This window comes from Crocodylus siamensis, chromosome 11 (assembly GCF_052110815.1).
Source record: "Crocodylus siamensis isolate JL-2025a chromosome 11, ASM5211081v1, whole genome shotgun sequence".
Classification (NCBI taxonomy): Eukaryota; Metazoa; Chordata; order Crocodylia; family Crocodylidae; genus Crocodylus; species Crocodylus siamensis.
In genome coordinates, this window is record NC_143405.1 from 21,730,457 (window position 1) to 21,751,564 (window position 21,108).

The 21,108-nt window shown below is 45.4% G+C and overlaps 1 protein-coding gene across 2 annotated transcripts in view; it reads left to right on the forward strand.

The window, feature by feature from the left end:
• The first annotated feature begins 12,897 nt into the window (after positions 1 to 12,897).
• The window catches only part of DCAF1 (DDB1 and CUL4 associated factor 1), a 99,267-nt gene continuing 91,056 nt past the window's right edge, over positions 12,898 to 21,108 (forward strand). For both annotated transcript variants that reach the window (XM_090023030.1, XM_090023031.1), the window contains exons 1-2: positions 12,898 to 13,048; positions 20,492 to 20,603. In XM_090023030.1, coding sequence (XP_089879156.1) covers positions 20,494 to 20,603 — 110 coding nt within the window. In that variant the 5' untranslated portion in view covers positions 12,898 to 13,048; positions 20,492 to 20,493. The remainder of the gene's footprint in view (positions 13,049 to 20,491; positions 20,604 to 21,108) is intronic.

Consider the following 21,108-nt stretch of genomic DNA (forward strand, 5'->3'; position numbering starts at 1 on the left):
TTTGACTTTCCTATTTATTCTGACCTGTAAGTTCAGATACGCTGTCAAATGCTCTGCTAGGCAGACAATAGACAGGTGGCATAGACTGGGCATTTGAGCAAGGTTTTTGGCATCATCGTGGGCAGGGGGCTGGACTCAATGATCTCCCGAGGTCCCTTCCAGCCCTAATGTCTATGAAATCTATGAAATCATGGCATATTTGGAACAAAACAACATGTTGCATGTTAGCTGCCTGTTTACTGTTTGAACTAGTGAGTTGCATTGTCCTGTGTTCCTAGACATGGATCTGGCTACTTTCTCTAGTGTGGACTAAATTGTCAGCCAAACTTCTGTTTGGGGCTAGCTGGTCTGATAAGCTCTATGTCCGATTTGCTGAACTCATGGAAGTCTCTCCAAAGCCCTAGGTCTATTGTGTGAAACTTGACATGAACAAGGGATGTCTGTCTCATCTAGAGAAGTTAGTATAACCAATAGGCCTGTGTGAAGTGGGTAGTATTCACTTCCGATTTGGATTCAGGGGACAGTGATTCAATTCACTGTCCTGAATCAGATTCGGCGAATCAAATCAGAGATTTGGCAGCAGCCAATCTCTGAGTAAGCCAGGCCAGGCCCATCCCTTGCCCCTCTCCCAGCCCAGCAATGGCTGCCCTGCCTGCCCCAGCTTCTAGCACTTTGAGGGGAGTGAGGGGAGCCCTGGCTCAGCAGGTGCTGCTAGGCAGGGGGCAATCCCTGCTGCCCCCTACTGCCCCACACTGCATGGGAGGGGCTCTTCAAGAGCCTCTGAACCCCCCCCCCCAGCTCCCCACACAGTGCTCCACATGGGCCAGACCTGGTTCTTTAAGAGAAAAAACCCTGAAGAAACCCTGGGACTCCCTGCTTCTGCAGGGGGGGGGCAATCCCCTGAGATGCCCTGCTTCTGCCAGCAGGGGGCTGTGCATGAGCCCGGAAACCCTGAGGCTGCACCAGGAGCAGTGAGTCCTGGGACTTTTCTCTGTTTCTTTTTTTCTTAAAGGGCCAGAGCCCTGGGCAGCAGCACAGCTGGGGGGGCAGGGTCCAGGGGAGCAGGGGATGGTCGATGTGGGAGCCCCTCACGTAGTGGGGATCACCTAATAACACCAACCATGATATTGCTTGTGATGTTGACACTCGGGGGGGGGGGAGGGGGCATGACTCAGTAGTCCTTAATTCCCTGGTAAATCCTAGTAAAAAGAACCTGGCGAGCACCCTATCTTGAGTAGCATAGTAGTTAGGTCCCATCCAAAATGGGTTTCTCCTTATTCTCTAGTTATAAAAACTGATGCTGATCAGAATTAGTTCTTCTGTGACGGCCCAAGGCCAGGGGAAATCCTGCCCAGGGAAATCTGAAATGACATTTGCAGCAGGGCCTATTCTGACAGCTGCTTGCTACTGTTTTTCTTCAGCATGTTTCCTTTTCCAGAGTAGAAGGCTTAGATTAGCTGCAGGAAACTTCCCTCTGTATTTTGCGCTAACTCCTTGTAACAGTGATCTTTCCCCTTGAAGGGGTAGCCACTGCCAGCCCCGTTAAGGATGTGGAACTGTAAGACATTCTAGGGGAGAGGGCAAAAGGAGAAACAAGCTGTGAGGAAATATCTTGCCAGGAGAAATCATAGCAGAAAGTGGCTTTTCTCCTAATGTCTGGAGAAGACAGAGGATTTTGGTTAGTTCTGTTGGTTTTCTAGAGATTGAAGCTTGTTTGGTGGGAACTAAACTACCTGAAGAGCTAAGAGCAGAGGTAACATCAAGATAAAGGACCTTCAGCCCTAGCCACTGCAATATGGATATGGAAGCCTTGCTAAAATGGCTGGAAGGGCCTGCAGCAGCACCAACAAGTGTTACAATAAGTTCAACTACAGCAGGAGCAACTTCAGCAGAAGTTACAGGAAAAGCAGCAGCAATTCATGCTTTGGCCACTAGAGCAAGGGAAGTCCAGAACACAAGTTGGTGTCACTACCCAAGCCCGGACTTGTGGGATGGGGGACCCTTCATTAAGATGGTCTGAAGTGACAATCCTGAAGCCTTTTTAGAAACTTCTGAACAGGTGGCCACAATGTACTAATACTCCAGGGGTCAGTAGGCCACTAAGCTGGATTCTTACCAGTTGGGGGAAGCTCAAGCAGCATACTAAGCAGTGGAAGCTGTGGCTGTGTAGGATTATAAAACCCTTAAGGCTGCCAACTTAGACTGTCTGGGTCTCAGGGCAGACATGCAGGCACTAGGTTAGGGAAGAGCAGTTTTTCAGACTCCTGCCCCCAAGTGGTTGTTCAGTGCTTTGAGGATCTTTGTACTTGCTAGTTTAAGCAGGAGTCCTGCTCGGTCATGGATAGTAAAGTTAATAACTTTTGGAGCGGTTTTGCCAGATATTACTTGAGACCTAGAGAATGGGTTTGTAGACATTGGGTGAGAGGTGGTTTGTCTCCAAAAAAACAAAACAAAACAAAACAATTTTCTGGAGGTTGAACTGAAGTGTAAAAAATACCCTGATGGACCAAAGGGTCTGAATCTGAAAAGGAAGGATTCTTTATGACTAAGAAATGGGATGTGCTTCTACTCTATTTATTGTTTGTGATCTGGGAGGCTCCACAATCATCAGTATGGATTTCTCCTTGTGAATTCCTCTACTGGAAATAACTCCTGGGTATATTAGACCTTCTCCAGGAAGCCTAGCAAACACTGGGCCTGAGATCCATAATGTAATACATGACAGTATATTCTCCAGCTACAGGAACAGTTGGATCTTTGTGGATCATTTGCCCAAGAGAATCGCTGAAGTGTAAGAGACCCAAGAACAATGCTACAATAGAAAGGCATGACTGGGTACACTGAGCTGAGGTCCAGGTCCTGTTGTTCCTCCCCTTGTTGGAAAGCAAACTGTTAGCAAAATAGCAGGGCCTCTGAGGTTTTAAAATGAGTCGGGGAGGTAGATTATAAAGTGTGGCTGGTGGGGAAGTGATATGGATCCTAGATCTACCACACAGGTCTACTGAAACCATGAAGGGCCTGAGAAACACTTAATCCCTTGACTTGTTGTTTACCAGGACATATAGGAAATATGTGGGAAGCAGTTCAACTCCCAATTGGTAAGTTCACCCTGGAGGAGAACCTGTTTGCAGTTTAGCAAACATAGGCAAGGGTACTATGGGAGGAGGTGTTCGTGCCCAAACCTAGGAAAGCTACCATTATCAGTCTTTGTATTGCCTTGAAACAAGGGTACCATGTCCAAAAAGTGTTCTCCAGCCTACCAGAGCAATTATAGAAAACTGAGAGATAAGAAACACAGATGAATAATATAGATATGGAGGTGACTGAAGAGTCTTCATGCTACTGGAGTAGTTGAATAGTAATGGTTCCCAAACTAGACAAGACTATCTGGTTTTGTATTGATTACCAGAAACTAAACACGGTTTAAAAGTTTGCATATCCAATGCCCTGGGTCAATAAACTGCTACAGCAGCTGGAGAAGGCTAAATATATAACAACTTTGGATTTGACAGAGGGTAGAATCCTGGAAGCTAACAGCCTTCACAATACCTCGGGGGCTGTATCAGTTCAGAACTCTCCCCTTTGGGCTCCATGGTGCCCCCACCACCTTCCAGCAGCCAATGGACAAAGTACAGCAGCCACATCAAGGGCATACTGCAACATACGTCAGTAATGTAACTCTATTCACAAGTAGCTGGGAGGAACATCTTCAGCAGGTTAAAGCAATAGCATGACTGCTTTGAGCTGCAGGCCTTGCATCAAATCCAGCAAAATGCTAACTCAGCTGTGCAGAAACCAAATACTGGGGGTACATTTTAGGGAATGGATTGCTGACATCCTAAGTGAATTCTGGGGGCCCTCTTTACCTTGGTTACTGATCGTGTCCCTTTAATGTGGTTGAATGCAATGCAAGAAGACAACCTCAAACTGATGTGTTGGTTGTGACACCAGGTACCTTACTCCTTTTGAGATTGGCCAGGATCTGCACACACAAATGGGGCTAACTTTAGAAGAGTGGGTCTTGGACTCCTGTCTTGTATGGAGACGCATGTAACTGGGTGGCCTATCCCCCTAAGGAGGGAGAGCCAGCCATGTTAAGGATGTTCAACCATGGGGCATTCTCACTAATAAAGGAGTGTCTGTTGGAAGCTTTAAAACCTCAGAGGAGAAAATGGAGGGGAAGCAAGTTGTGAGCAGTCAGGCTGCCATTCTTTGGGGGAGTGGAGGGGAGTGAGTGGCTATCTTAATGTCTGGAGAGGACAGGATTTAGGTTTGCCCTGTCCAGGCGGGTGGAGACGGAAGCTTGTTTGTTGGTAATTGAACTGGCTGAGAAACTAACAATAGAGCTAATCGGCCTGTAAAAGGCAGCAGGATAAATGACCTGTTTGCAATCCTCTGGTGGGGGAGGGAGTGGGGGGAAGGCAAAACTGATCTCTGGTCACCAGTGCTCCCCATGACAGCAGTATCATTCTCCTGGTATAGGTACTGGCTTCCTCTGAAGCAACTTCCACATCTGCACTTTTCTGTGCTCAGCCTCTTAATGTCAGTGCGTGAATCAGCCCATCTTCCCTTCCGTTGCCTCCTGCTGCTGCCAATGACCCACCTGACTATTTCAGTGAATTGGCACAGAGGTGGATTGGATGCAAGTTGTACAAGGATGCTGGGGCCTTGATTACTCTTCCAGTGCTTGCTAAGTCGTTTGGATGATGAAGGCTCCACTCTTGTCTATATTTTTTTGCTCTGTTTTTGTCCAGTGCTTGTCTTTTGTTATAGCTGTTCTTGCTTCCGCTATCATTTGGTGCTGTCATTCTAACAGACATGGCAATGTGCTAAGCAATGGTTTGTTCTTCTTACCTCACATGAAGGGGCTGTTTGGGGATGATGTAAATGTAATGTTCTTTGTGTACCAGAAAGAGTGTTCTCTGCTCTCCCAGCATCATGTGACCACACGACTGAATAGTAATTTTGCCCCATAAAGTTGGTCTAAACAAGATCATGAGCAATTTGTACAGACCAGGAAAGAAGAGACCATGCATGTCTGCCATGGGAGGAGCAGAATTAATGGTACTCTGGCAGCTGTCCCCATATTACTACTGTTCTCAGGCTTTTTTTCCCCCTTTCCTTAACTTTCCACTGAGGTCTCTGGCCAGTCTTAAATACATAAAGAAAGTGCAGGCACTTGGACAGCAGCCTATCTACTGGCATTTCAGGCTTTTAAGTAGCCAGAATCTGGTGCATCAAGCAACATCTCTAAAAAAGTGTGTGGAATCCAAGTACTGATATCCACTACACAGCACCAATGGAGAATCTACAGGGCAGGTAAAGACTACTTCATCAGTCCATTACTAATGGATATGGACTGTTATGGCACTGCCAACCAACCTTGAGCAATAGGACTCCACAGTGCCTGTTCACTGATAATGGAGAATGGGGTGGTGGTAGACAGCACCAGTACTAGAACTGGATCTCTCTGAGACCTTTGTAACTCACGTACACACTATAAAATATCCACTTGACACCCATGCATAACTGAGGTGCACAGAGAGACCATTGCATGTTGTTTTTCTGCCATAGGACAACACTATCTGCCAGACTGGTATGGAGGCAGAGTGACCTCTACTGGAGAATTATAAAAAATCCTCCTAACTTCCCAGGTGCAACTTCAACTACTTCCCACTTGAGAAGCCAATTTGGTCTGTCACTGTGGCAGAAGTCCTTATAAAATTAGGTCTGTTGGGTTGCAAGCATCCTTACAAGATAGAATCAGACCTTTTGTTTTCATTACTCAGTTCCTGAAATGGTACCATGCCAACAGGTAATCAACACAAGTGTTGTATGCCACAATAGAGTTTTATTGTAAGTGCCAGTACCATTATGAATCAGAATTACCAAAAGTTGTGTGTGGCAGTTGTCAGTATTCATGGATGTGGTAACTACTGTTACATCTGACCTTCTTACAGAAAACCAGCTTCAAATAGTAGTACAATATAAACAAGTGATACCCACAAGCTAATGCAATAAATTAATAAAACACACCAGACAAGGCTGGTAGTTATGATAAATGACCCAAAGTTTCCTGAAAGATTAAAAGCTTAATGCTACTACTAACTGGATATTTGTCAAGAATTTGTATGAGTAGCTTTTTGATCATGTGACCTCCTTTTTTTCCCTCCCCCCCACTTAAAACAGATTGTTTTGCAATAGCCTACCTGGAAGCTGCATGTGGGGTTCTTCATGTTTGTCAGTGCCTGTGACTGGGGGAACAAGGTACTCATGTTTTGCACTGTTAGTTGTATTCAGGGTATCTTTGGCAAAAAATACTTGGTACCTTCTTGGATTCTTTTAAACTTTCTTTTAATTTATTTTGTACATTTTGAAGTTAATTGTCTTTGACTCAAATTTCTTAGCTGCTGATTTAATGAGGTTTTTAAGCTTTTGCTATAAACCTCTGACCTGATTTATTCCAATAAAATATCATGATACATGTTGGGATATTCTAACAATACTTCATATAGATCCCTTGAACACACTAATTGGCTGTTTCTCTTAAATCTGGTTTGCATGGATTTTTTTTTCCTGTGTCGCATTTGATTCTGCATAGTAAGGGATTGGCAAGGTGTATTTGTGTTGAACAGGTATATCACTGAGCAGTGGTGGCCAGCCTTTGTGGCCACAAGTGGAGCCCCATCCCTTCCTTGAATGCCATTCTGATCCCCATACCCCCAGAGGCATAGTTAGTGCCCTGGTTTGCCAAAATGGAATGAAGGTAAATCCAAGCCTCTGCTGAGCAGAGCAGGGGCAGGGCTGCCGCAAGAGGAGGTGTCACTGTCAGGATTCAGGTTCACGCTTCCCCACCCCTGCAACCACTGCAGGTTTTTTTTATGGCAAATGAGGATCCAGAGGCCAGGGCCTGCAGGGACAGGAAAGGATTAATATGACTGTTATCAGGGACACCTGATTGTCCTCTTGCAGCAGCATCCAGCCGGACTCTGGTGTTGAGGTGGAGTTGCATGCCAATATACAGCAGCTGCTTGTGCCACTTGTAGCACATGTACTGTGGGTTGGACACATTCTCCTGTAATGGAGAACATATTCAAATAGATCTGCATTACTCTTGTACTAAATAGGACCAGAAGTCTCATGTGATTTTTGTTTTGTTTTGTTTTTTAATGTTTTTTTTCCTTGCATTTTTGCTGTGACTGGCACTTCCATGCTTGGAAACTGTAACTGACGGCCTATTCAACATACACCAAAGAGTAAGGAAGGGGTTAATTCAGACACTGGGAAGCAAGGAGTGTTTTCAACTGGAGTTGATTTACAGTGGTTATTAAGGATATCCCCTCAAAAGTGAAGTGGCTGAGGAAGATGCAGTCTCCTTGAGATTTTGGGAGAAAGAAGCTTTGAGCTGAAACTGCTAGGGCTATTCCTAATTACTCTGAAATACTCAGGATGCTGAAAGAGGTCCTGTCAGCAAGTGGATATACACCAAAGGGTAGACTGGCTTTGGAACTTTGTTACCATCTTAATTTGAGCTGAGATGAAAAGAAACTTTAATAACTGAGCCTGGATACAGTTGATTCACCTCCTGAAGGTATTGTACTACTGATGTCAAGAGCTGTTCCAGGTAGGTCTCTCTAAGCTGAATGGAAAAAGCTCTTCTTTCAACTTTAGGGCAAGATCTTCAAGATTCTGGGCAGGAGCCTACGAGCTACAAGCTGAAACCCAGGAAAGACGAGAACAGAGGCAAACTGCCATAGGCTAATGATGGGAAGCTGTCCAAGGATAAGCACTGATGCAACCCACTGCACTGCAGCAGAAACTGTAGATCCAATAGAACAGGGACAGGCAATATTTTCAGGCGGAGGGCTGCTTACTGAGTTCTGGCAAGTGGTTGAAGGTTGTATGGGTAGCTCTGCCCCTTGACAGGTGCCCTGCCCCCTGGTTGCCAACTTGGGATCAGAAGTCCCACCCCCTAACCTCTGACCTTTGCCCCTGGAAGTACTCCTTTGGGGACGAGGGTTTGTCATGGGGCGGGGAACCAAATTGCATACTAAAAATCAAACACCCGTAATACTTTTTAAAATTAAAGTGTGCATGTGTGTGCGGTAGCTGGGCAGGAAAGAGGAAGGGAGTGGGAGTGCAGGGCCTGCACCAATGTCCTGGGGCCAGTGCTGGTGTGGCCAAGAGCAGGATGGAGGAGCATGGGGCATGGGTTGCCAGGGGTCTATAGACTGGCCTGTGCCACCAGGGAGAGGTGGGAGCTGAGCCTGTGCTGGGAACCCTAAGCTCCTGCCGCTCTGCTCTGGGCCCTGCCAAGGCTGGCACCAGGACACCCTCATGGGAGGGGGGGCTGCTAGGTAGGGGCTTCTGGCTGGGAGGAAGAGGGTGGCTCTGGGCAGGCCCTGCTGTTGCAGGAACCTGCTGGGACTTCCCCTGGATCCTACTGCCCTTAGCCCCTGTCATCTTTGACAGGAGCAAGGGGCAGATAAATATTAATTTTCTAAATTTTTTTAGGGGCCCTGCAGGCTGGATAGAGTGGCCTGGCAGGCCGAGTCTGGCCCAAAGGCTGTATTTTGCCCACCCCTGCAATAGAAGGTGCAGGCAGCAGCACTACTTTCTAGCAACAACTGGTGTCAAGTCTTGCTGAAGAATCCAGCAGTCTTCAATGATCCCACAACAATGTATTTGGGTCTCTTATTTATCAAGGAGATGACCCATCCCCAAATGGACATGTACCAAAGACAGCTAACGCTTGAATAAAAATAAAATTATTTGGTTTAACCAACAGGGTTGGAAGAACTAATACAAGCACTGGATTAAAAAAACTGGATGGGCTAATGTTGGGCTGGGCCTCTGGCTAAAAATGTCACTGTCAAAGTGGATGATGTTGGAGCAAAAAGTTCACCATGAGGTTGTTGATTTAATATTAACTGGTGCTTGCCCTAGTCCGAGGCCAAACTAGAGGAAGAAAAGCCAGAAAGAGCAGTTTTTCAGCTTTCTTTACCCCCTGGTCTTCAGGGTGCATGAAATCCTAATAGTTTCAGCTTAATCCAGAGAGGTTTAGGATTGCTTTCTACCTGTCTTAGACTCCATCAATCCTTTTTCTCTATGCATCTCTGCAGGAGAGCATGAAGTACAGAAAGAGAACAGTATCTCCATTGCAGATGGCAAGGTCCTGTACCATAACTGAATCTCTGAAGTGCAATGCAGCCTCTACTCTAAAAAATAGAGGTGTAGCTGGACAGTTCTGCACCCTAGGTGACAGTGGCTGGGTTGCCACTGCTAATGCCAGTACCAGCTTGGGCAGGAAGCTGCTATTTTTGTACTTTGCTGCCCCTCCATTGGCATCTGGTGCCCTGTTTGTCCTCTTTCCCACTTTACTTTAGTTAAGCTACTGCTGAAATATGAGTTCTAAAAGCACCCTAAACATGTCTTTGAACTAACTGTGCAAGCCAAAGGGCCTAGGCATTGGTGACTCTGCCTGGTGCCAGACATGTGAGAAGGTATTTAATCCTGTTGGACCCAAGGCCCCTTATGAATTTCATGCCCACATTCAATTCCCATACGGGTATGCAGAAAAACTACTCTTATTTGAGAATACATCAGTTGGTAAAAGTGGCCCCATACCATCTAGCTCTGAGTGAGGAACCCCAAGTATCCTGTTAAAGTAAGACTTCACTGGGCCCACATTCAAGTATGGATAAAGGAAGTCCTTTATGACTGTGGTTCCCACCTTTGGATAAACAACACAGCTTCCCAAGTAACAACAGTCGGCATCATCCTGTAGATGAGGGGTTGACAACCTTTCACTGTTTGAACTCAGCCCCTATTGAAGGATGCAAAGATTTGCAGTGACTTGCAAATACTACAGAGGAAATACAGAATGAGATAGGCAGCAGTACTTGGGGAATGCCCTCTCTGCTGCACTGACTGGAGTGTGCTGTTGCAGGCTGGATCAAGTCTCTTCATAACTTGCATCTGGCCCATTGGGAATAGGTTTCCAACCCTTGTTGGAAGTCCTTTTGCACAGTAACTTTTTTGTCATACCTTCTTGAGAAGGTCTGAGAGGTATGATCTAGCTTCTGTAAGCATTTTTATTATAAGTGGAGGATACACATGGAAGGTGTCATTTCTGGAAGTACTGCCAGGGTTGATCGCAACCTCTTTCTCTTTGTCAAATTTTCTCTTCCTACTCATGATCCAGGATTCTGCTTCATTTCATTCTTGTACAAGTTGACTGTTAGCATCTCTTTATTACAAAAATTGCCCAAATATTTTTTCCTTTAGACTTTTTTTGGTCACTCTCATTCAGCCTCTTTAACATTCTTCATTTATGGTAGAAAATTTCAGCTACCTGAGCATTCCATGTGGTGTTACCCCTATCTGTTCATTACAACACTTTGCTTTCCATTCCTGTTACTATCACAGCCACTGTGTGAGTACTTACTTTCAGCTCCGTGATTTTTAAGGAACTTCCAACAGCCTGGATGATGACAAAAACATTTTTTCCCAACTATTTTAGTTGGTCTAATAAGAGATACTAGATTTACACAAAGAACCCTGTCTGAATGGTGACTCAGCACTTCCAGAAGTACATACTATTAATGAGCCAGACAACTTATTCTCATTCTCTCCCTGAAGAGGGTGTTAGTTATACCTTGCATGTGACAGAGGGATGATGCAGACTGAAGACACCTGCTAATAGCTACAAGTGTCAGTGGCAAAGCTGAAACAATCAAACTCTTGACTTGGTCTCTTGCTCTATAAAAGGCACAAGACCATGCTTCTGTCCTTGCGATGGAAGCAGCTATGCTGTAGTAGTAATGGATATGAACAAAAACTACTGGGATGATTTAGAGTCTTCCTATGATTTGGCTCTGGTGGTTCAATATGACTCCCGTTGGTGCTGTGCTTTATTTCTCCTAATCCCATAGGAAACTGTCCTGTTTCCAAAGCAAGCTGCTGTCTAATGGTCAAAAGTAGGCAAGTCAATGGCCAAATTAAATGGCTTTCGGTATAACATTCAAGAATGGAAAAGGAAATATGTTTATTGAAACAAGTAATGTGATGCTCAAAAATAAACTGCATGAGTTCAGCTGGTACAAAATGATAACTTTTGATACTCATACAATATCCCTACTAGTCTAATGGATTGGGCATCCTCCCTTCATCCAATTTCAGTAGAAAGTGTTTAGAATGAGCAAGTAGATGGATTCTGTAGGGTAGTCTAAGCTGTATGATTGATCCATTACAGACTATAAATTCATTCATTTGGGAGGGGCAGCAGGGTACAAAAACCCCATAGCTTAGGTAACTTATTTTGGAGAAGCCAAGAACACAGCAAACTGCAGTACTGTCCATCACCATAGGGGTATTTATAGCTTGGAAGGAATATTCATGTCACCACATACATTTCTGTATGTGGTAATGTAGCACCCACATGGGTCTACCCTGCTTGCTGGTGCCTTCCCAACCTTGCTTTGCCTCCCATCATCTACCTGCCACAATTTTAATGTTGTTGGGGAGAGACCCCTAGGGTCAGTAGTCACATCCCTTTTACTCTACAGCTACACCCTCTGCCTGGGCCTACTGTTTAAGGCCTCAGTCTCTGAGTTTCAGCCCTTACCTCAATCATCTCTCCCTCAATCTCAGGGCCTGAACTCTGGGGCTCATTGCAGGGGGAAGCACTGAAGCACCCCCATTTGCGGCCTCTTTTTCCCTCGACAGCCACAGCCAGTCCTCCAAAAGATCTAGCCAAAACATAAACATCAGCCTAACAGCTGTGAAACAAAAAACCTCTCTGTTCTGTGTTAATATGTCCCCGCACAGTGGTAGTTCCCCTTAGCCGCCTCTTTGCGGATCTCTGGGAACTATTTGGACACTAATCAGCCCACCTTCACTAGCTGCTAGCTACAAGGCTAGATTAACCAGTGCCAGTTCAGGGACTGGGTTTATATTTCTCAACCCAGTCCCCTTCCAGTCATCTGACTGACCCTTTTGTTCATCCTTTCCCAGTGCCAGATGCAGTTAATTGCCTCATTAGCTACCTGATCTCTGCCCTTTTTAAAAATGTATTCAAGACCTCCCAGTAACAAGGGCAGGGGTTCCCTGTTGCAGGCAATATATGCAACAAGGAACCCCCACCCCACATGCAGGTGTGTGCTCACCTATTCTAAAGTGTCTTGAATACTCTGCATTATGACTATCCCTTTTTGATGGAGAACATAGTATTTTCATTTAATGTTCCTGTAGTAGCCTCACTCTGCAAGTGGTAATTGACTGGCCCTGTCCAAAGAAAGTAGTCTAGTGTATGAAGGCATTATTTCTAGTAATCCTGCTCATCTGCAGGGTAACGCTAATGGAGCAAACAGTGGATGGAGGGAAGAATATGAATGTGTGGCAATATATTCCCAACCTAAACTTGTACCTTAAGGTTTATGAACATGAATCCCATCAAGTACAATGTCATGCAAAGGCCTTGCTACATGTTGTGCTGTGATCCACACATCTGTCGAGCAGTGTGCTGCTGGGTGTAAGGTGCAGGCACTCTAGCATAACGCTAACCGGAACCACCCTCCCACCCTTAGAGCTTGACGTCAGTTTCAGGAGTTAATGTGGGGACAAGCCAGGTGTTGAGAGCTCCAGGAGCCGCCCCAAAGTCGCTATAACAAGACCCTGTTTGGCATGGGCACCCCTTTACGTCCCCTCCCCGCCCCGGGACAGGACCGAGATGATTTAACTCGGTGGCTTCTGCAAACGGCGGCTAGGGAGCGGGCGCGAGTACCAAGACTGGCTCCCCGGGGTCAGCAACCGCTACGCCCGCAAGGCCCACGCAAGCCGGACCCCGCCTCCCAGCTCCGGGAAAGCCGCGCAGGCGCGCTGTGCTGCCGGCTCCCGAACTGTGTTTCCCTAGAGGCTGCGCGGGCGCCGGCCCCTGCGCGCGCCGTGACGTGCAAAGTGTGAGCCACCATCGCCGTCGCGGGCTGTGCGGGGCCGAGCGGGGCCGGGCAGCGCAGCGCAGCGGCGGGGACCAGCGGGCGCTGGGCAGGTAAGGCCGGGTGGGGACCCCGCAGGGCGGCTGGCAGCGCTGGTTACGGCACAGGTCCCACAGGCCGCTCGGCCCCGGTCGTGCCACTGCGTCGGCCGTCCCGGCCCAGCCCTGTCCTGTTCTGCCTAGGGCCCGGCGCAGGGCCGTTACCGCGGGGCGGGGAGGGGCGGGGAGGGGCGCCCGGTCCTCCCTGCAGCGCCCCCCACCTTGTGCCGCCGGGGCCACTCCCGGCTTCTCGCCACCTCTGGGCCTCCTTTCTCTTCCTCCCCGTCCATCCGCGCGCCCGCCCCCTGCCCCGAGCGTGGCGCTTCCTGCCCACGTGGGGGGGCGGTGACTCGCCGGCCAGCTCAGTCCTCTCGCTCTAGGACCCCTTGTTCCTCACCTGTCCTTTGCCGTCATGCGTAGGGTGGGCTGCCCTGTCCTGCCCTGCTGTTGCCTCGCCACTGCCTCCACATAGGCCCGCCCCCCTGCCCCGAGGGGTCGGGGTGAAACCCCGGGCCTGCCGCCTCCTCCCTCCCTGCAGTGCAGTTTTGGTAGTGAGTGGCTCTACTGTTGGAGCTGCTTTCCTTGCAGAGGCTGTTTTCATTCACTTCTTAATTGCAAGAATTAAACTGGTACAGTCCCTCTTATGGGCATGACAGGTGCCTCTGGGCTAGCGAATCTCTTCCCTGATTAGGAGTTGGACATGCTCAGGAAAGTGCATTCGTGGGAGCGCAGAGTGTCTTTGATTACACAAGTGTAGTTACAGTGTTACAGGGCTCATGTATAGACCCATTCTTCATCTTGCTTTTTTCCTACTTCTTTGATTGGGGGTTGTTGTCACCCCTTGAAAACCAGTGGACTGAGAATGGAGTGATTTTTCCCTTGACACCAACACATTTGTTCCTTATTTTAATGATTTTTTTATTACAATTGGTTGACACCCCTCTGAGGTTCATTTCATAGAAGCTTAAATGTAGAACTAAGTTATTTAATCTTTTGAGCTGGACTTCCAAAATTTGACTCAAGTTGGTGAATACTACATTTTGACAGACAAGTAGAACTGCTGTTTTTTTAGATCATTATTTTACTGTTTGTAGGGCCTGCAGGCAAGTAGTATTTGCTTCTTGATGACTGAAGTGACAAGCTGAAAAAATAGGCCGTCATCTTGAAAGTCCTGCTTCTTCTAACACTAAGATGTGATTTCATTCATGATTGACCATGCAGATCTCTTCTTTGCTTATAGACTGTGTTCAACAGTAAAGTTGTTAATTGATGTTGGCATTTGCATAATCATTCTTAGGTTGCAACTTTACCACCCTTTTTAAGAGTGGGATAGTTGTTGCAGGCTCTTTGCACACTTAGGCAGCCAGAGCTTCATTTGTTTATGTAGCACTTGCTGGTTAAAAAAAAATAAAATAAAATAATTTCTACCATTGCAGTTAGATTTCTTGCTGCCTTAGACTTTGTCTACAGTGGTTCTTTTAGAAAATTTAAATCATTGTTGAGAGCAATACTATATTGCTTGTTTTTATCTGGACTGGGTTAGAGTGGTTGCTATAATGTGGCTTGACCTTGTCTATTATACTGATGGACAATCTCATAACTCTGTTAATCTGCATTAGAATTTATGTCTGACGTTCTGCCACAAGGTTGATTAAAATCATTACTAATTTTTTAAAAATAATATGACTTTTTTGTTATTTATATGTTGCTAGTCCTTTCCTTTTCATTTTTAAATTTTGCAGTGCAGCTTTTGAACTTGAGTTTCATATTTATTATCTGAAATTCTAATACTGTAGGTATATTATTTTAAAAGATTTGCATGTAAAATGGTTATATCTCCTGAAACAGTTTAGAGCCTCATTGTCATCTTTACCAGGAGAATACCACAAAATTGATAAGCAAATAGCTTGTGCTGTTTTTGCAGCTAGTATTCCCTTCCAATACATTGCAGTTTCATAAAGTTGAAGCTGAAACATTTCGGCTAGATTATACTCTTTAGGCTTTGTAGTTGGAAGCTGTGTCCCAGAGTCACTCTGTGCCACAGGCACGAAGGATGTGAGTGCCTATTTTTTGTTGACATCGGTAGGATTATCAGTGTTGCCTAACACCTTTGAGGACCTGGGCCTTTTTTTTGTGAGAGACCTTTTTCAGTCTTTTGTCTTGTATATTAAGAAGATAAGCTCCCATGATATATGAACTCTCAGTTGCTTTTTATTGTTAAAACGGAAGTCATTTTATTTGAGATGATGGAGACAAATAAGATTGCCTGCATAAGTGCTTGCAGAATTGAGGCCTAGCTTTCAGTATTTTGCATTTTGCTAATGGCAAGTTTGAAAAATGTGATTCCTAACTAGTAATGGTATTAAAGAAATGTAACTTTATCATTTAGTTAATTACAAATTATAATTTGAGGCTGCAACTTCAACATCATTTTTACAGAATTTTTCAACTTGATTTTTAAATCAGTGATTAAAATGCTACATCCTATTCTTAGTTCTTGAAAAGCAGTTTAGGGTTGGATTTGTCAAGTGCCTGTACAAGTGAAACAATGAGAATTAGGGCTGCTCTAATAAACATCCTCTACTGCAGCTTAGGGGCACTTCTGATCACATTTTATTCAGTCTGTGCTCTTGTTTTTTCTCTTGAGCCTTTGATGAAATTCTTGAGTGAGGGGAATATAAATCTGGCAGGAATTGATTTGATCACTGCATCTGCAAATGCCACACACTTGTCATAAAAATGCATGTGCTGGGAAAATTGTGGTTATTGCATGGGAAATACAAGTTTGTGTTATACACCTTGGTCTCTTTACTGATGGCATTTAGCATGTAGTTATAATAAAATAAAATTGAAAAGGTAGTACATAGAGTTGGGGAGGGGAAAACCAAACCCACCTCCCCACTGGCCATGAGATGTTTTTGATAAAAGTTTTATTTTTACCTTTTGTGCATGCCTATATGCAGATGGAATATTATTACAGGAAAATAATGATTCTGTGAAAATACTATATTATATCTACATCTACTGTTGAGATCTGGCTGTGCTTTGAACTAAGGTACTGATCTAGCTTTTTAGGGAAAGCTGAGATTCTCAGTTTTTTGCTACATGGCACTCAGAGTATATGGCAGTGCTGCATGTCTGCATGGCTAACATGAAAATCATGTACTTACTGCTTCCTGACTAAAGTTTTTTTGATTTGTTGCCAGTATCACCAGAGCAGCCCTTCAGCTGCTTTGGCTAGAATGACTGGCTGACAGACAGACAGACAGACAAGGGGTCCAGAATGAAATATAAACTCTTCTTTAGAGTATGGGAAATTAATGAACCTGGTAAAATGAAAAGGCCTTGTGGGGGGTCAAATCATGCATTTTTCAGAATCCTGAAATATAGAATTGGGGTGATGATGGCCAAAAAGGTTGGATGCACTTAGTCATACTAGCAAAAAGCTAGTTCTTCTGTGGAAGTAATAGGCTGACTATAAAATATTCAAATGATATATGAAAGCTTGAAAGTTCATTTGCAAGTAGCTAATGAGTTAAGTGGGTGATCAGGGGAACAGCCAAGTGGGAATTCATATTTACCCAGGAAGAGTGATTGTAGAACGTGAGTCCCTAAAGTGGGAATCATTATTGGGTTGGATTTTCCATTACAGCACTGTCTTCCTTCTCTAAAAAGCTTACTTTTCAGTAGGGTTATAGTCCCAAATCCTTCAAAGGGAAAGGAGATGGTGTTTATATCATCTTGTGTTTAATATATGTCTTGTGTGCACCAAGATGCTTTTTTTTAGGGGTGCACTGATACAGATTTTTGGGGCTGATATGGGTAGCCAATTTTTAAGGAGGCATGCTGGCCAATACTAATCCAATTTCTGATACCAACCTGACAGCTTGAAGAGCTGCATGCAGCTGGTAAGTTTGTTGTGGTGGAAGGGGATGGGGGAGGGAAGGGGTGGTGGGGGGCAGATCAAGACCCCCACGGTGAGGGAGCAGCAGAGCAGGGGCTGGGTCAAGCGCTGCCCAGCTAGGGTAGGGTGCGGGACAGAGCTGCAGTTCATCCAGGGGGGGCAGCTTCTGCTGCTGCATGCCACTTATCTGGGAGCTGCTGGTCTGGTGGCTTGTCTGGCGTTTGCCCACCAGCTCCTGGGGGTCATCTGGGAGAGCATGGGGGAGCATGTGCTCCTGGATCTGCATGGGGTCAGTCGGGCTCTTTTCAGTGGGGCAGGCCTGTGCTTGGGTCAGGCGGTGGTGGTGCTGGGGGGGCCCCAATTCACCATAGTTCCCCCCAACCCCCCTCCCAGTGCAGCCCTGCCCAGCTGGGAAGAGCTTGGCACAGCCCTGGCCCCAGTCTACTCCGTGCAGATCTGGGGGCACTTGCCCCTGCCATGCCCTCATGGATGAGTGCCAGGAGCAGCAGCAGGAGCTGCTGGACGTGTGGGCGAGCACTGGACCAACAGCTACTGAATGAGCAGTGTGCAGTGGCGAGAGCCACTCCCCTCCTCCCCTGGATGAACCATAGCTCTGTCCTGCACCCCACCCTGGCTGGTTAGTGCCTGCCTCAGCCCCACTCCTTCCTCACCATGGGGGCCTTGATCTGCCCCCTCCATTTTCCCCTTCCCTCCCCTTTCCCCCCACCCCTCTTCTCTCTCCCCCTTCCCTTTCCACCACACCAGACTTGCCAGCTGCATGCAGGTCTTCAAGTTGCTGGGTGGTGCTCCTTGCTGCCTATGTGCTGCTCTGTGGCTGTGTGCAGTCATGTCAATTATTGGCCACATCAGGCTGATTTCTTATGCAGACAATTTTCTTTATATCTGATACCAGACCAATGTATTGGTGCACCTCTACTTTTTGTTAAAAAAAACTTCCATGGCTTTGGGTCAGCAGTCTCTTCAGAATGCAGACAATAGCAGCTGTACATTAAAAGGAGAAAGAGAGACTTTAGAAATCTGGATTCAGGTAGCTTTTTCCTGGGAAGTATTTTGCACATTTGCATCAGTGTAATGCATCCAGAATCACCCAAGCCTCCCAGTATAGTTCTGGATTGAATAAAAACTAAGTGGAATAACTAAGAAAGCTTAAGTGGGTCATTTGGTCTCTTCCACATTTGTGTTGTGTCCTTTATGATTGCTTAGAACATTGATTAGTGCATGCTAATATATAGTTCAGTACTTTTCACAGTGATGCTCTTTAGATTGAGGGTCTTTTAGTAGATCTATAAACCCACAACTTTCTTTGGGTCTTTGGTGTTCCTGAGATTCCCACCATTTTCATGTGCAAATGGTGTGCTTTTGTTTGTTGCCTTGTCTAACCAGTCCAAATATGTTAAGCTCAAGAGGGCCTATGGGACATGAATCATAAGGAATAAAAAGTTCTTCATTCACTCTCTTTTCACAAGAATAGTTTTAAGATGGTTTGTGGTGTGCAATGTTCTATTTAATTTAAAATGCTGATACTTGGCCATAGCATCAGTGTATAACTGTATCATTTGTAATGCATATTAAGCTATGTTCTATATATTACTCCCTTCAGTTGACTTCCTGCAAAATATATACATCAGGAAGAGTGATAAGGTCTTTTTGTAGCTGTTTTTTAGCGTGTCTGCATTGTAAACTGTTTTGCAAAGTTGATTCTGGCTTAATTAGAAAGCAGGTGTACGTTGACACCTATTACTAGGAACCTACCTAATTCACAGAGGCTGCCTCCAGATTTTGTTGTCCCAGCATGGCATTGGGCACTGTTTTCATGGTGAAGCATGGTGGGCTCCCCCACACCTGTGGCTGGTGGGTAATGAAAGTTCTGCCCCTCCCTGGAGATTGACAGGTGGCCACCTGTCAATCTCCAGGGAAGGGCGGGATTTCTGCCCCCCCATGTCAATCAGAGACATGGGAGGGCTCCCCCCCCCCCCCCCCGCAAGATTGATAGGTGGCTATTTGTCAGTTTCTGGGGAGGGGTGGGACTTCCAGGGCCCTTTGGCTAATCAGAAGCGTGGGGGGGGGCACACACCATGCTGTACTGTGAAATCCCCCCTGGCCCTGCTTTCCTTCCCCTCTGTGCTTTGGGACACCTGGGCTTCTCATCTCTGTTTGCAGCTCCCTTTTTATTCTCCTCCACCCAATCTTCCTGCTTTGTTGTGGTCCGTGTGCTTTTTCATGGGGACTGGGGTTTTTCATGAGGAACCTACCAAATTTGTGGTTTCCACAAAAATCACAAAATCATGAATTTAAGTCCCTACTTATTACCTGCCAGAGTGTCACCACTATTTAAATGGTAGAAATCTTGATTTATTTTTGGAGAAGAAGGAATGTCTTTTGCAGTCCCCTTTCTTTGCTATTATTTTCCAAAACCACACTTGATTATAATCATCACTGTAGATTAGTTCTACATACAGTCTCTCTGGATCTGCTTAGTGCCCTATAGCCAGGCCACATCAGACTGTAGTCGGCCTTATCAGCAGCCCATCTTTGCCAAGTTGAAAAGTAAGGGAAAAAAGAGCAGAGCAGCATACTGGCTGAACTATACCCAGAGTTCAAAACCATCAGAGTTCCTAGTATGGTTTTACTAGACTTGAAAGATTTGATGCCCATTAGGTAGTGGCCAGTACATAAGATTGAAAGTTGATAAGAACAGGGACTACCATTGATCTGAGCCACCAGATTGAGAAGGAAGGTCTGGAGACAGCATCATGTTTTAAAACAAGCTCAACGTTGTACATGGAGCTTGTTTGGAGGCTGGGGAGGAGTGTAGATCTTCTGTATTAGCTGCTAACTGGCAGTAGATGTCTGATAAGCTTGAAGTTATTGCTTTGCATTCTCTCTCATGAAGCTGTTAGAGAAGAGAAAGTGCTTTCCTATATCTGTTCCCTTTCTCACCAGACCCACCTGACTGTTCTTGGAAGGTTTGAAGGGATAGTGTGGCAGAGGCATCCCTCTCCTTATCTGGTTCTTCTTTCACTGTGAGTGTCTGTCAAATGTCCCTCTCTGCTACAACTATGAATTTTTCCTCATGGCAACAAGTGATTCTTTTTGCTTCCACTACAGCAGAGGGGGCTGAATAGTAGGAATGATACTGATTAGAATCTTGCTGCTTTCTGTTTTCTCGCTAGGCTTCTGAGCAACAGTAAGGGGATGAGATCTGTCCTTGTATGTTGACCAGCGGAAGGCTTGCTTTTAATAGATTTGTGGCTAGACATGTACTTCTGTTGTCACCAGAGAGTTGCATGTATCGGTCTGCATTTGGTTTTGCAAAGTAGATTTTCATTTGTGTGTATACCTAAAGGATAAAAACTAGACCCTACTTAAATTTTTCAGAACTTGATGGCTTGGCCCCCACTCTTCCTCATCAGTGACTATTTACTTGTGCTACCAAATGGATTTAAATTCCTGATTATTAGTTGAGTTAGACAATTTAGTAATCAATGTGTTTTGTTTTTTTTTCCCTTCTCCTCTACTGTCCTTATGCTAAGCCATGACTTCAGGATCCGGTCATGTGGACTCCAAGGCTGAGCTTACTGCTTTGCTGGAGCAATGGGAGAAAGAACATGGCAGTGGGCAAGACATGGTCCCTAACCTCACCAGGTAAGCCCCAGCAAATAAACCCAGAGATCCAAACATCTTGGATGTAAGAGCAGCTTTTGGCATGTGATGGTATATATAATAGTTTCTTAAAATAATTGATTTAGCTATTAGTTGTCCATACTATCCTTGGCCTACAATTAGGCAATGTGCAATTCTGCGCGATTTAAAATTAAGTGTAGCCTGTTTTATAAAGATCCTATACAAACTGCCTTCAAAATAGCTTAATACTTAAATAATAGAAGAGGGAGGGATTTGAACAAGGGAGAATAATTATATTTTTGTCTGAAACTACTGTATTTGCTCAAATACAAGACAAGGTTCCCCCCAGTTGGTGGGGGGGGAGGGGAAGGCACTGGTCTTACAATCGCATACAAAGAAGTCTTACTAAATACATTGTTTATCATTAAACTGCTGCCAAAAGCAGCATGTGTTTAGCAATGGAAATCAACTATTAAGTTGTTTAAATGCAGCCAAATGAGCATGATTGTAAAACACATGGGCCACA